Consider the following 14,470-nt stretch of genomic DNA (forward strand, 5'->3'; position numbering starts at 1 on the left):
GAGATACATTATCCAATTTGAGCCCCACTTCGAAGGAAAGAGCGGTCGTCGATATTCGCGTTTATAGCCAACTACAAAAACTAGGGACGAAAACCCATATCGTCTTGTGTGTGGACACAGGACCAGTAAGAGGAAGGAACACCGAGATGCACGAGGTAATTTTTCTGACGTTTTGGTCAAAAAAGAAATCCCACTCCTATCTCCCGTACGTAGCAAAATGATAAATAATATCCAGAAGGCTAACCAGAAAGCCCAACAGCTGGAATGATATCTGTGAAGACATTATGCAACAGGCCGACACATTAATACAGAGTCGCAGTTATCCAAAATCAGACACCTCGAACCAGCTTTAACAAACTAGCCCAGGCTAACACCTATTCACCCCCATAAAGTACATGCACAGATGAAGTCGGAGTGACAGGGCCATCGCCCGTGCGGATGACGACCTTGACTTGTAATGCGCGCGCCTCCCGAATACAGCACGAGAGACACGTCCGACCCGCGCGACCGACTATGGCATGATACCCCACCGAGGAGCACCACGCGCGGGCGAAGGCCTCCTTCTCCCGGGAGCCGCGCGCGTCCAGGATCATGGTCTCCTCCAGGTCGAAGGCCGATCGAACGCGGTCCGACGTCGAGAATTCCTCCGCCAGGGAGGGAAGGTGGACCCAGCGGTACGCGTAGCGGCAATGCAGCGGGTGGCCCGGGAGACGGTGGTGACGGTGACGGTCCGACGAGGCGCTGAACGGGGAAGATGATCGCTCGTTGGGTTGATTGTTACTGCTCCCACTACTACTGCTCGCGGCGTTCTGAGCGTGGGGACTGGTGATCATGCCGCCAGGCGGGCGACATTCATGGGAGGAGATGAACTGTACGTTGTACTTCAATGGGAACGAGAGTTGTGTGGCGGGGGCCGCCGTGTCAGAGGAAAGTGAAAAGCGCGCAGTTGCCTGCTCGACCACTGTGATCGGATGCTCAGCGGCCGGGGGTTGCTGGGCCTTGACCTGGAATGTCAGCTCCTCGAAGGCGATTTTCAGTTTCACAGAGCAGTCGCTTTGGTCGTCGAGGGGCAAGCTGAAGGCGCCGCTGGTCAAGTCTCCGGGACCCAGGGGTGTAGATTCCAGGGCCAGCTTGGATCCCTGCTTAATCCTCGGTTTTCCAGGTCTGTTCTGCGGGTCTTTGGCTTCAACCTCGAACCACGTATCGACCAGAGGCTGAGAGGTCTCCGAGTCTGTGGGCAGTATCGGGCTGGCTTGCCATGCCAAGCATACTCTGGTCCCTTCCAAACAAGCCACCACTCTGCCAACGATACATTCTTTGCTCCACCAGCTCCGCCCGTCGTACGTGAAGCCACCGTAAAGATTGACAACCGGCCCCAGTTTGGTCATGGCGTCGGGATCATTTTCCAAGATGGTACTGATGAGTAAGTGGCTGATGGAGGAGCCAGGGATCACAAAACCGGACAGCCAGCTTCTGGTGGCCCAACCGCCGAGGTGATTACGATTGCTGTCATCACCCATATGGTGTAGAAGCAAGAGACGTCGAGAAGATTTTCTGCTATACATGGCTTTCCGCAAATCGGGTATCTGGTACCCCGCCGGGATAGTATTGAGTTCCGGGTTGGTAAAGACCTCCTTAATGACTTGGCCGTTTTGGTCTCCACCAATCTTTGACCTGAGGGTCTCCTTGAAATTGTCCAAGCGCGGCCAGCCTAGGTTGTCGGCGAAGACAAAAAGCCCTTTGAGTTGCTGCATCACATGATTGGGCAGCAGATGACATCGCCACGCTGACTCATTGTGAGGGGTAGCCGAAGACGAATGGTGAGTGATGCTCGAGAAGAATGACCGATGATGATGCTTCTCATGTGAATGACCGGCTTCTTCGTGGTTCTCTGGACCGGCGCTGCCATCCTCGAGCTGATAATCAAAATCGAATCTGTCCATGAATCGCCGTACTACGACCAGATCCCAGTTCAGCTTGCCGTTTCGCAACCGGTCGAACTCATAGATATCGCGTAGCGAAATGTTGATGTCCTGCGATTCTTGGAGCATCCCGACGCGGACAGTCGCGTCTAAACGCAGCAGGAGCTCGGCAGCAAGCAGCATCTGGACCAGAAACCACTTGCGCTCGAGGGTCGTATGCACCCATGGCTTATCCGTCGCCGCAATGTCGATGAAGTCGCCGTCCATGTGCGGTGACTGCTCCCAGAGCAGCTGGCCAATGTGCAGTCGCCAGTCGATGAGACTGAAGTCCAGCCATGCCCCGGGGGTGGCCAGCACGACAGTCAAAGCCTTGATCTGGACCTTTAGGCTGTGCGGATCGCCCATGTCGGCAAGCAGAAAACGCACTGGCGGGTAGAGGAATTTGGTGAACAATTCATTATAGAGCTCACGTGTCCCTTCGATGTCAAGTATCGTCTTCGGTCGATCCCCATGGAGGATCTCGTAGCGCAGATGCTTCAGTGTCTGCAACCGCTGCACTAAGACCTGCAAATCAATGTCACGGACACCAATTTTCTTCCAAAAGTTCGGCCCCTCGCGCAATAGTCTCTTGCGATCGTGGACAGTACCATCCGAACAAAGGGCGTATGGCTGGCCGTAACGCTCCAACAACTCGAACGACTCGGTCGCTGGCAGGCTCGATAAATGTAAGTAGTCTGGCGAAGGCCTTGGCACCCCCGGGCCCGGATAGCGGGCCGCGTCGGCCACGGGAAGCTCCAAGAAATAGCCGAACCCGACCGTCCCTGGATCCCGCCCATGCATCGCCAGCATATTGGGGATTTCCTGTACTCCCACGTCGAATGTGGCTCGCTTGGGCGCATCGCTTCGTTTCCAGTTGCCCAGATGGGCCGGGACATCGCCCTCAATGACCCAGTCATCCGGTACCGGAAGGTGCGCATGCAAAGTGCATAAGGTGTATGAGGCATGGGGGAGAGGCCTCCTATCCCAGAAGCATTGAATGGCCAGATCGTGATCGTCGAATGGAAATATGACCTGCGGGAACCAGCGGTCATGCTTTCCTTTCTCCAGCATGAAATACGGGGCTCCTGAGAAGATGACCTCCACATCCTTCATCGTCAGATGGTGTTTATGAGGCGATGGCGCATGGTGGCCTGGTTTCGGCGAACGGCCAGGCTTGGGATCTGGGTTTGGGGGATTTTCGGCCGAAGACTCGTGTACCCCACTGTCATGGCGGGTGTGAGAGCTTGCAGGGGCATTCTCCGACGTCTGTGATGGTGGACTATCTGTCTACAGCAGTGTTAATCACGCCGATCGTATAAGCCTCATCTAGAGCACAATCGAGCTGGAACCTTACCCGACGCGGGGATCCAGGGTTCGACGGGGAATCAGAATTGGAAGAGCCGTGGTGTTTGTGGAAAATATCATGGAGCACGCCTTTGGCACGGAGACCGTGGCTATGATCCGAAATATCCGGAGCAGATGATCTTCGCCCACCGTTGCCCCGCGGGACTGCGTCTCCCTCGTTCGGCGCGGTGGAGGCGATGGAATGTCGTCGTCCAAAGATAAAAGACATTGCAAATGTATGTATGGATAGGAGAAGATGAGTTTCTTGCCGTAGCTCAGCAAGTATGCTGCAAGATATCGCTTGTGTGGTCGCTCATGGCTGTCGGGAATCTGAAAGCCGGAATGCGGGTCGCGGCTCAAGAGCGACGGGGTGGGCGGCGCTCACATGGGGCTTAAATAAACTAACCCCAGCAATCAGACCATTGGTGATCGACAGGAGGAGCCACAGTCCTTAGACACATCGAACGATGGAAGGGAAAGGAAGATACCCAGTCACAGAATGGCGCCAGAGAGAAAGAAGAAAGTGAGGAAAGACGGAAATGAGTCGATGACGTTATTGGATTTGCTCCCCGCTCCGATTCCCTCTAACCTATCTGGGATAGTTCATTTATTTACCTACTGACAGCAATATTGTCACTGTAGCTATAGTAGGAGTGCAGTACAGTCCCTTTCTTGGTTCTTATTTCCATCCGAAAAGAAAGTCAAGAATCAGAACATGAAGTGGTTCAGCCATCAGGAACTTAAGGTAAAGACGCAAGGGATGGCTTGAAGACAAGAAAGTGCTCAGTTTCGACCTTGTTATATCATCGCCTCCGGGTTGAAGCAAAGCCATAGATTGAGGCCCAAACATATCAATATTCTCCTGTGTTTTGTCGGCCTCTCTGACAGGTTTTAACAGCAGATTCGCTCAGTAATTCTAGGCTATCTCGATTCATCATCTATGAACCATCAATGCGAGTGCTCTGACGATTTCTCGTTTTGAAACGCACGCCCAAGCCAAGCTCGCCCTGCAATATGACTCATAGAATACAACAGAGTACTTATACAGTACAACGTACACGAACTTTGTCAGAGTACTCAACATCGAATTCAAGATATCCATGGCAAACGTACTCACACAAAGCTAACCATGACCTCAGCTGATCAAGAGAACAACGACCCCATCTATTCTGGCGTCTGGAAGATGAAAATGCATACCTGGGCCAGTGGTATCCAGCATCCTTCGTCTGGAAGAATGGTGACAAGACATCCACCTATGCGAAGACAGAACAGTGAGGTTGACCTATTTGCCCCCTTTCAACAATCACAATCAAGTCGTTGCACCAGCCCGCATCTAACCAAGGCTAGAGAAATAGCTATATGATGCACTGTAAAGCCCTCCTCTTCGTCGGCCCCGACCACCCTCTGACCCAGAAACTCCAAACGGGTTGGAAAATGAAACCCAACAAGCTACGAGACGTGGGTCGCCAGATCCCCGGTTTCAACGAGACAGTCTAGGAGGCGGAGCGGTATGCGACTGTGGCGGAGGGGACCTATCTCAAATTCACCCAAAATCCCGACCTTGCCGGCATTTACCCGCCACGGGGGCACGAGAAATCGTCGAGGCAAGTCCCCGCGATTGAATCTGGGGGTTGGGGTTTGGGCGCGAGTGTGCGGGATTGTGGCGGGAGAAGTGGTGGTTGAATCTGCTGGGGCGGGCGTTGATGGAGGCTAGGGGAGGTTAAGGGGGAAGAGGGGTTAAGGTACGGTTTTCTGATTGCCTTGATGGTGGGAGCATCATGACCTTAATTAACACATGTCGAAACGGAAATCATCCGTCGAGATTGTCGACCCATGCGGATATGCTCCGTCCACCCTCGGGTATGGGGTTGATGCGTCCCACGAGACACGGATACGACCCGTTTCAACGCAGGCGTACCCCAAGGGATAGAGCGAGAAGAACAGAGAAGATCAGTACACAGAATTAACTCTCTACAGGAGAGCACATCATTTGACTAGCGTTGCTACCAAACATCAACACAACCACGTCCATGTCTCTCCAATCCCAACCCACCATACCAACCACCATTCAGGCCACCGAATGGACAAACCTCCCTACGCAATACCGCCGCCCCGGCGGGCAATCCGAGCATAGTCTGCACCAAAAGCGCGGCCACCCGCTCGACTCCTTCCTCGAAGGGCCCCTCTACATCCACTCGCTGGGTCGCTTGTTCGTCGTCGACATCCCCTACGGCCGGATTTTCTCGATCAACGTCAAAACCCGGGAATGGAGACTCGTCCTCGCCTACGACGGCGAGCCAAACGGCCTGGCCTACCACCATCCAACGAACCGCATCCTCATCGCCGACTTCAAGCAAGGCATCCTTGCCTTCGACCCGACCGCACATCCAGACCCAAATGACTCTCCAACGCCACTGGTCACGCGCTTTCACGGCGAAAGGCTCAAGGGCCCCAACGATCTAGTGGTCACCTCCACTGGCACGGTCTACTTTACCGACCAAGGCATGACGGGCTTGCATGATCCGACGGGTCGGGTGTTTCGGTTCGATCTTCCACCAGAAAATTGCAATCACAAGGCAAACCAGCAGCATGTCAAGCTAGAGTGTGTGCTGGGCATCGGCCCCTCTCCCAACGGACTGGTGATGAGCCGCGATGAATCCGCCGTCTTCGTTGCCATGACCCGCGACAACGGGGTTTGGTACGTCCCTTTCCATCCGGATGGGAGCGTGCAGCGCGTGGGTCGGTTTGCCAGCTACTATGGGATTGGTGGGCCGGATGGCATGGCAATGGATGTGGCGGGGAATATCTTTGTTGTGCATTCAACGTTAGGGGTGGTGTTCGTGCATCGGCCGGATGGAGAGGTGGGGTGGCGGATTCGGTGGGATGCGGGCGTAGGGAAGAAGATGACAAATTTGACATTTGGGGGACCCGAGGGGAAGACTTTGTTTCTGGTTGAGAGTGAGACGGGCACGGTTTTGGTGGTGGAATGGTTTTGGCAAGGGGTTTTGGCTGGAAATGACGAGGAGGAGAAGTAGGACATTTGGTAGTGATAGTATGTATCCATGCATGAGCTAGGCTGGATAGATAGTAATATAGAGTTCTGTGAATGATCATCCAAGAAATAGTATCGTAAGATAGATTCAATCTGTTGACGCGATGAGCTCGCACGAGCTTCTTCTGATATACCCCAATGGGGCCTAGACTATCTACATCTTATGGTTTTGTAGACCTCAAGCAAATTCCCGCTGCTCCTCAGTCGTCGCCTCTGCCTCAACCGCCTTCTCTCGATCATTATCCACCCGCGCCGATGGACTACCTTGCTGAGGTAACCGCCGGGCCATGGGCACGATCTCCCAGATGGTAGGCGCCTCCCGGAACACCCCGTCGATCAGCTCCAAGTCGCGGTTCATCGTCTCAGGGAAGAAGAGCAGCACGACCACGGGTACACATGCACAGGTGCAGGCAAACACAATGTAGTACCGCCAACCAATCGTCGACAGTGCCACGGGGGTGACCATCGTGATGATGAAGTTCCACATCCAATGGTTGGCGGTCGAGACGGACGACATGACTGCACGCAGGGGCGCGGGCGCTATCTCCGTACAATAGAGGAAGTTGCCGCCCAGGAAGCCAATGGGATACGCCATGTTGAAGAGGAAGATGAAAACAGCCGCCGTGACAGAGGCAGCATGGTTGGAAGCCGGGAAGCTGGTGGCCACCGCCATGGCGATCATACAAAGACACATTCCCGTCCCGCTGGTCACCAGGATCCAGCGGCGACCCAGCCGGTCGACCGCGGCGAAGGAGAGGAAAGAGCACAGGAACTTCCAGGTCAAGGCGCTCGCAGCGACAATGGCCGGAGTGTCGCCCTGTAGATGTAGATTGTCTTGGAAAATGGTTGTTGTGTAGATCGAGATCATGTTGCCGCCCACCAGCTGCTGTAGGGTCTGGATACCCAGGCACAGGGCGAAGCGGTAGCCGAGTCGGTGCGGGTCGTTCTTTCGGAAGACATCCCGCAAGGAGATTGTAGGACCTGTCGTGAGAGAAGCGTCAATCCGAGAGACTTCGCGGCGAATCAGGTCATGGTCGCTGGGCATGTCGTTGAGCGCGGCGAGGGCTTCGGTGGCGGCTGAGATCCGTCCGCGCTGGACCAGCCAGCGGGGTGATTCCGGCAATGTGAAGATAGAGAAGCAGATCACTAGCGAGAAGACCACTGGGATGGCGAGCGGGATCCGCCACTGAAGGGGGGGTGAGGCAATCTTGCTACATCCCAGGTTGATCCAGCTGGACAAGAAAAATCCCACACAGATGAAGATGCCTGAAGTGATGACTTGACGCCCCCGTTTCCCCGCAGAAGAACTTTCAGCCTGCCACACTGGCACAATGACACTCAACTGGCCCACCCCGAATCCCAGAATGATGCGTCCCACTGTGAACTGGGCCAAGGAGAAGGCCGTGCACTGAAGAATTTGACCTACCGCAGCACAGCAGCCTCCAACGAAGATAGTCTTGCGCCGACCGAGCTTATCGCCGATAATGGAGCATGACAATGCCCCCAGTAGGGCCCCTAACATCAAAGTTCCATTGATCAGCCCTTTGATGGTGGAATTCTGTGTCTCTTGAGCTCCGTGGGTGTTGACCGTGTCGATTTGTGGGAAGAGACTGATCACATCCGAGAGGGTGAGGAGGGCAGAGAGCCCAGCCTGATTGTATCCGTAGAGTGTAAAGGCGGGGGCAATTATGAAGATCCTCTGAGCAAGCTGGAAACTTTTGGCCGACGAATACATTTTGATGATCAAGTAGCGAGTGCGAGAGCTGGATTTGAGATAGGGATATGAAGATACAAGGCTGCGGTTTGAAAGAAAGGTGGCCGGGAAACAGGGTTGTTAGGACCTTTTGGACAGTTTAGTCCGTCAGCTTAGTGCTGGAGCATGACCTCATGCAACTTGATTTATGCGAGTATAAGCTGACCTGTTATCTTGTGGAAACCCGGGTCCTCGCCTCCTTTGACGAGCGGATACATCCCGACATTCTTTGCGGGGGCTAGGTCCAGGGGCAATCAGCGGTGTAAGAGGGAGTGCGTTTGACATGAAGTGAAGATGTGATATGATTCGCCCGGGTCAAGGGATAAGCTGATATAAAGGTGATTTATTCGATGATTGGACGGTAGGACACTCATTGGTGTAGCCAAACGCTGGTTTTGGGATAGGTGATTGCATAATTGTCGACGAAACCCTCTGGGTCTATGCTTCTTGTGTAGCTGTCGAAAGTTCACGATGGCCCTTCAGTGGAGACCAGTAAGAAGATTCGTCATGTCTCTCATGCTAGTAGACAGCCGTTATTCACAACACCTTTTTCGTGCCACTGCAGCTACCCAAAATCCCGATACAGCCTCTGCCCTCGCGTAAGATAGCCCTGGTCACGATTTGCTTTCACAACAGCAAGGAGCTTGAAATTCCGCCTAGACTGTAGGAGCTTCTTTGTGATCTTGTGTTAGGCTATATACACGCGAAATATACTGTCTTGGTATGTAACCTACTCTAGCATCCAGGAAATACACTCCTCGGTCAGCTAGATTATAAGTTGACAACAAGTTCACTTGGTGATTAATCAATAGCAATACCTAGGTATAAAAATCATGATTTTAGGATTGAATCTGTGAGCAGAGTTATTGATTTTAGGATGGGAAATTCTAGCAATTTTAAAATATTTTGTCTTACTGTCATTCAGCTGCCTTGTGGGATACCTGTACGCAAGTTCCGGCCCATCGTAGCAGCATCAGTGCAAGTAGTCTTCAATTTTTGTATATTATTCATCCGGAGCTTTATCAGGAGTATCCAGGTATCGACCGACCAAAGTGCTTTCGACTAGGAGCATGCAAGAAAAAGTCTACTCTAGAAAGAACCTGGCAGAAATCAGAATCCTGTAGAGCAGAACTATCTGCTAGATCGATATCTTGACAATCCATTTGGCCGAGCGGTGCAACGCTCTCATCAGGTCTACTATGTGAGACGCTAACCCCAAGGCTCTGTGAAACCCCAGTCTAAGCCATAGAAGGTTCTTTTTTAAAGGTGATTAATATACTTTGATATTGCAAACCATACACTTTCAGTAATTCCAATGCCTCGATGGATTTCCATGTAGCATATATGTCCATACTCGCACCCTTCAATATCCTCCATTTATCCTTCAAAAGCTGGTATCGTTTATATAGCTGTTACTGAACCCGAATGTACATATGCTGCTCAACGGCGTCCGCCGAAATCGAATGATTACCTGTTCTACAGATCTGGGGTATCGGCGATGCGCACGACATACTTCACCGCTGAAGCCTTGCCAGCCTGCAAGTCCTTCACAGCCCCCTCCAGTCCAGCCAGTCCGTTGGGGCGCACCTCGTGAGGGTGGCCTGTGAACCAACCCTGGACCAAACCCCTGCTAAATAGGGCAAATATAGCCGCACCAAACTCCACGTCTCCGACCAGTTTTCCTTGAACTGAAGGCTGGTGAACTGACCCGCAGTTCGTTGTCGACAGATGAATTCCGTCTGGGAGGCCCTGGGAATCACATCCTGGCAAGACTACGGTGATCTTTGCCGGTGCAGTCAGCACAGCGCCGAGATTCTGGTAAGACCCCTTTTCAGAGACCGCATCGAAGGCATAATGGACTGGCCGGCCACCAGCAGCCGTTTTGATAATTTTACGGACTGCCTCGTGCCCGTCACGGTAGTCGATGATCGTATCGCCCTTGGAGCGGTCAATCAGGGTCTCGACATACGAGGCACCCTTGCCAGCCACCGCGATGATAGGGTGGATGTTGGAGAGACGAGCCAGCTTGATGGCGAAAGCTCCGACCGCTGAAGAACCGCCATTGACGACCAGAGGCAGCGGCTGCGTGGCCGGACTCCACGGAAGAGGCAGCCCCAGTCGTTGGAAAAGCCCGACAGCGGATGTTGTGGCAGCGAGAGGGATCGTGGCGGCCTCTGTTTGATGTCACCTGGAGTTCTTCCAACAATCATACAAGAACATGCTCAAGGTCTCGCTTGACATACCTTCAAAGGTAGTTCCTTCAGGCAGATGAAAGGTTGTATGCGCCCAGGCAATGGCATACTCCGCCCAGCTGCCCCCAGGAGTCAACATCTGATGGAAGGCGGCCACTCGATCACCCTTATGAAAGTTCGGCACTCCCTCCCCCACTGCCTCCACGTAGCCCGCAATATCGTCCCCCTGGTTGGTAGCCGGTGCATCGGGCTGCCATGTTGGCACTTTCCAATCTTTAGGGTTCGTACCAGAGACCACAACCTTGATCAACACTTGGCCGGGCTGCACGACGGGGGTGTCCACTTCGTGAATTGCGACCGTAACTGCTTTGTCAATGACAGCTTCCTTCATAGTGCAGATTGGCGGGAGAGGTTTGTCTCTCAATTTCAAGTTGTTGGGGGTGGGGGAGGTTAATGGGCAAGATTTCCCCGCTTCCTTAACACCGGAAGCTTGCGCTGATCCCGGTGCTGATTTGTAAGGAGGTGGGTATCCTGAATAAGCATCAACGATGTTGTGCAGGCTTATGCAAGTACAATTCTTTTGTGGTGAACTTCATCAAACATCCTCAACAGCCTTTGCAATCAACATTTTTCATCGTCCTTGAGGCAGAGATTGATGAGACAGCTTAAAATGACTGGGCCATAAAGACTTATCTTGGCACTGGCCCATCTTAGGTAGAAGATCAAAAGCGTCTCAGTGCAACTATTAGTACTTCGAATTTTCCCCGTATCATAACAGAAGACAAGCAAGACGTCCGGCCTGTGTATGTTTGAGGAAGGACACGATCTGGGGCAGGCTAGGGCTCCGGGGAACCCAGTGGCGTGGCGCCGATGGCTTTACCGCCAAAACGGCACGTCAGCAGTAATGCGGGAAGGGCTAGGAGCAAGAGTAGGTGCGAGGCTTATAGCAGCATTGCGTCTGACCAAGATATCTACCTTTTATCAATTCAACACGGTTTGACCCTCTCACCCGATATCTAACGTCTAATTCCACCTGAAGCATGGCTCATCGCTTGCCAATAAATATTCTGGTGGATCTGTTGACGCTCGTTTCGTATGCGCTCACTGTCTACAGTTAACACTCGAAGAACAGGCCTAGAGTCGGTCTACAAGTGCATGGGAGAGTTTCAATCATAACTCGAAGGTTACTGCTCCTGTCTGCTGTCATGATCATTATAGCTATGATACTCCTTTCCATGTATCAGCTGAAGAGATGAGACCTATTATATAGTGTCTAGTGGGATGTGGAGTAATGGAATGTGAATTTTGTATATCTGAAATATCATTTCTTTTTTCTTTTTATTTCTTGTTTTTTTTTATTTGCTTTTTCTTCTTTTTCTCTTCTTTTTTTTTCGAGGCTCATACTCCCGAGACAACAGATTGCATGATTCGAGCTGCTTTCTTGACCAAGTCCCGATCATGGGTTGACAAGAGCGTATGCACAATCATGTGGACAACCTCTTCCGTGTGACCACATCGCTCTGACTCCTTGCGTACCGCTGGAAACTCCGTCCAGATCCTGGTGCAAATCTCCATAGAGGAATTGTGATATTGCAGCCAGGCATCCTCATACAGGACGGCGATTTCCGCATTGACACACTTTCGCAGGCGTCTCAAGGCGTCAACCATAGTCAGCTTCGGCTCGGCCCCGCGGCGGATGGTGGACTTCACAAACTTTTGGCACAGCTGAGACTCTCGCATAACGCGCGTGATCTCGTCCGCGGTCCACTTGTGCCTTCTTCCTAGCCAGCGGATTTGGACTTCCCGAAGTGTGCTAATGAGCAGCGGGAATTCCCATCGCTTGGCCAGATCGACATCCTCCATCCCTCCCCCGGTGCCTCTTCGGGCATTTCTTCTCGCGCCTCTTCTCGCGCCTCTTCTCGCGCCTCCTCTAGTGTCTTTCCTTTCAGACTCAACTCCGCCTAGGGCCCGGGCCAGCGATCTGGAATAGCTGTACCAGACTTTCGGCCGTTGTTGGCCACAGAACATGTCCGGGTGGCGGCTTATCAAACGCTCCAACCCGGGCCACGACCATCCATCTGGCGCTAGCTTTTCTCGCTTTGCTGCGTGGTAACGATGGCATACTGCGAGTGGAGCTGGGGCAGAATTGGACCAGTACAAGCCACCACAGTAGGCGATGATCTTGTAGATCATCAACAGCCGTCCGCACAGCCAGGGATTTGAGCGGAACCAAGAGACGCGGCGATGCGAGGGAACGCAGCTACGTGAGTTGAACCGGGCGGATGTGGGAGGGGAGTCCGCGCCGTTGTCGTCTAACACAATCTCCGCCTGTTGCAGCCAATAGGTGTGACCCTGTAGTACTCGCCGGCGTTCCTCTTCTGTACTTGCGAGATACGAGTAGCGCTGACGGACTTGACTCATTTGAGGCTTCGTGGCCTCCATAAAGTCACGGAGCTCAGGCCATGCCTTGCCACTCTCCGAACCCATGGTGAGTCGCACCTTGAGGTAGACCATGATCAGATAAAGTGCTGTGAACGAAGGGGTCCCAGTCCTAAACGTGTGGCACAGATACATCCCACACTGGTCCACATCTGACAGTGAGTGTGCCTCAGGCGTAGCCAAGAATACATGATTCTGTACTAACGCCTCGTCGACGAGCAACCGCAGGAGCAGGCGCCGGTCGTCTCTGGCCCAGTCGTAGGTTGGTACGGGGACGCGAAGAAGGTCCGAAAGAGCCGAGCCCTGCCTAGCATGCAAAACAGCCGAGAGCGCCTCCAAGGTGTAGATAAGGTCTTGGAGGAAGTGGGGAAACCCTGAGTTATCGCTCTGGGTTTCTCCTTTTTCTTGCGCCTTCTGGCGCACCTCGCAGATCTTGTACAGCGCATCTACCCAACCGTCCGGGCAATTTTCAACGCCGCCAGCTACCCGGAGCTCTTGCTCGGTGTCGAAGAAGAGGTGGTGAGCCATCTCAGTCGCCAGCGTTGCGGCCTCGAGCGTCATCCGCCCCTCCCGATACGCCTGCCAAGATTCCTGCACGTAATGCGTTACTAAGAACAGGTCCTCCAGCAACAACTCCAGCGCATGTATTGGAGACGGGGTAATCGCCTCCTCCTCCGCAATCTTGCATTTCACCGCAACGGTTGGCGGAGTTTGAGAGGAGCCAGCCGCTGCGTGGCAGTCCGGAGCCTCGTCCGCGACATCTTCGACCGTCAAGGCCTCGAAGCGATTCACCAGCGCCGCCGCTACGGCGTCGATATCATCCTCTTCCGCCGCTTGACCCGCTTTTGCCCGAAACTCTTTCGGCAAGATGGGTCTGAGGACTTTCTCGACGTCCTCCAGCACGCCGATAAAATGTGCGTGGCTGGCGTTTGAGTCGGCGTCGCCGCCGCCGTGCTCATAGTGCCGCAGCTGGTACCGGCGGCGTACGATTGAACGCCGCAGTTTGATGGCCACCAGCCGCGGCACCTCCTTGACGTGTCGGCTGGCGACAATTGCCGTCGCCCGCTCTACGAACTCGTGCAGAGTTAGAGGGTATTCTTGTGAGTCTTGGGGAGGTGCTGCATTACCTGCCTCTGCCTCCTCCCTGGCGGCCCTGCGCGCCCTGCCCTTCAATCGGCCGGGCCCCTGGGGCCCCTTGAAGTCCGGGTGGGCGGTCAGTAGCCATGCGGCAACGTCGTTTGTGTCCTGCTTGTACTGAGCGTACTGGCTAACGTGGGTTGGAACAGACATCTTGTCGGTTAGCGTTTTAGCGTTTGTGTGTGTGTGTGTGTGTTTGAGCGTGGTTGTATCAATCAAGATTGAACAAGACTCGTGTGTATTGTGTCAGAATCACCCACTCGTCGTGATTTGATGGCCTATATATACTTCTCGATAGGGGCCTAGAGTCGCTCCATTCTGACCCTCCGGAATGGGTCTTTTCTGTATCCTCGTTTCTAGTCCTTTTTTCGGGTCAAATCAGTGCGTTGTATTTCGAAGAGGTAGTACAAAGCACAGCAGAAACTTCTCTGTTCTCTATTTTTCATCAGAGTCACATTGTTCTCCTGAGGTAGATTTTCGTGAAGCAGCATTGTTTCCACGAAGCACCATTTTTAGCAGGGCAAGGAGTCCCCTGGAACCCGGTTTGATGAACGGCATCACGCGAAGTTTCTACACCCATACCCAGTCCACT

The 14,470-nt window shown here is 53.3% G+C and overlaps 5 protein-coding genes across 5 annotated transcripts; 1 reads left to right on the plus strand and 4 right to left on the minus strand.

The window, feature by feature from the left end:
• Positions 1-35: 35 nt before the first annotated feature.
• Positions 36-3,637, minus strand: ASPACDRAFT_76581 (uncharacterized protein). Its single transcript, XM_020204729.1, has 2 exons — positions 3,316-3,637; positions 36-3,248 (listed from the first exon to the last, which is right to left on the minus strand). The coding sequence occupies exons 1-2, from the start codon at positions 3,532-3,534 to the stop codon at positions 375-377; spliced, it is 3,093 nt and encodes a 1,030-aa protein (XP_020058455.1). The 5' UTR covers positions 3,535-3,637; the 3' UTR covers positions 36-374.
• Positions 3,638-5,335: 1,698 nt separating this feature from the next.
• On the plus strand, positions 5,336-6,340 carry ASPACDRAFT_50831 (SMP-30/gluconolactonase/LRE family protein; the record flags this gene model as incomplete). The annotated part of the gene is made up of 1 exon (XM_020202403.1): positions 5,336-6,340. One exon carries the CDS (start codon positions 5,336-5,338, stop codon positions 6,338-6,340), a length of 1,005 nt encoding a protein of 334 aa, XP_020058456.1.
• Positions 6,341-6,535: 195 nt separating this feature from the next.
• On the minus strand, positions 6,536-8,092 carry ASPACDRAFT_24860 (uncharacterized protein; the record flags this gene model as incomplete). The annotated part of the gene is made up of 1 exon (XM_020199297.1): positions 6,536-8,092. The coding sequence occupies one exon, from the start codon at positions 8,090-8,092 to the stop codon at positions 6,536-6,538; it is 1,557 nt and encodes a 518-aa protein (XP_020058457.1).
• Positions 8,093-9,550: 1,458 nt separating this feature from the next.
• ASPACDRAFT_1886511 (zinc-binding alcohol dehydrogenase family protein) lies at positions 9,551-10,693 on the minus strand (the record flags this gene model as incomplete). The annotated part of the gene is made up of 2 exons (XM_020198424.1): positions 9,551-10,284; positions 10,354-10,693. 2 exons carry the CDS (start codon positions 10,691-10,693, stop codon positions 9,587-9,589), a joined length of 1,038 nt encoding a protein of 345 aa, XP_020058458.1. The 3' UTR covers positions 9,551-9,586.
• Positions 10,694-11,700: 1,007 nt separating this feature from the next.
• Positions 11,701-14,031, minus strand: ASPACDRAFT_58493 (uncharacterized protein; the record flags this gene model as incomplete). The annotated part of the gene is made up of 1 exon (XM_020203356.1): positions 11,701-14,031. The coding sequence occupies one exon, from the start codon at positions 14,029-14,031 to the stop codon at positions 11,701-11,703; it is 2,331 nt and encodes a 776-aa protein (XP_020058459.1).
• Between the last annotated feature and the right edge of the window lie 439 nt (positions 14,032-14,470).

Source organism: Aspergillus aculeatus (assembly GCF_001890905.1).
Source record: "Aspergillus aculeatus ATCC 16872 unplaced genomic scaffold ASPACscaffold_4, whole genome shotgun sequence".
Lineage (NCBI taxonomy): Eukaryota > Fungi > Ascomycota > Eurotiomycetes > Eurotiales > Aspergillaceae > Aspergillus > Aspergillus aculeatus.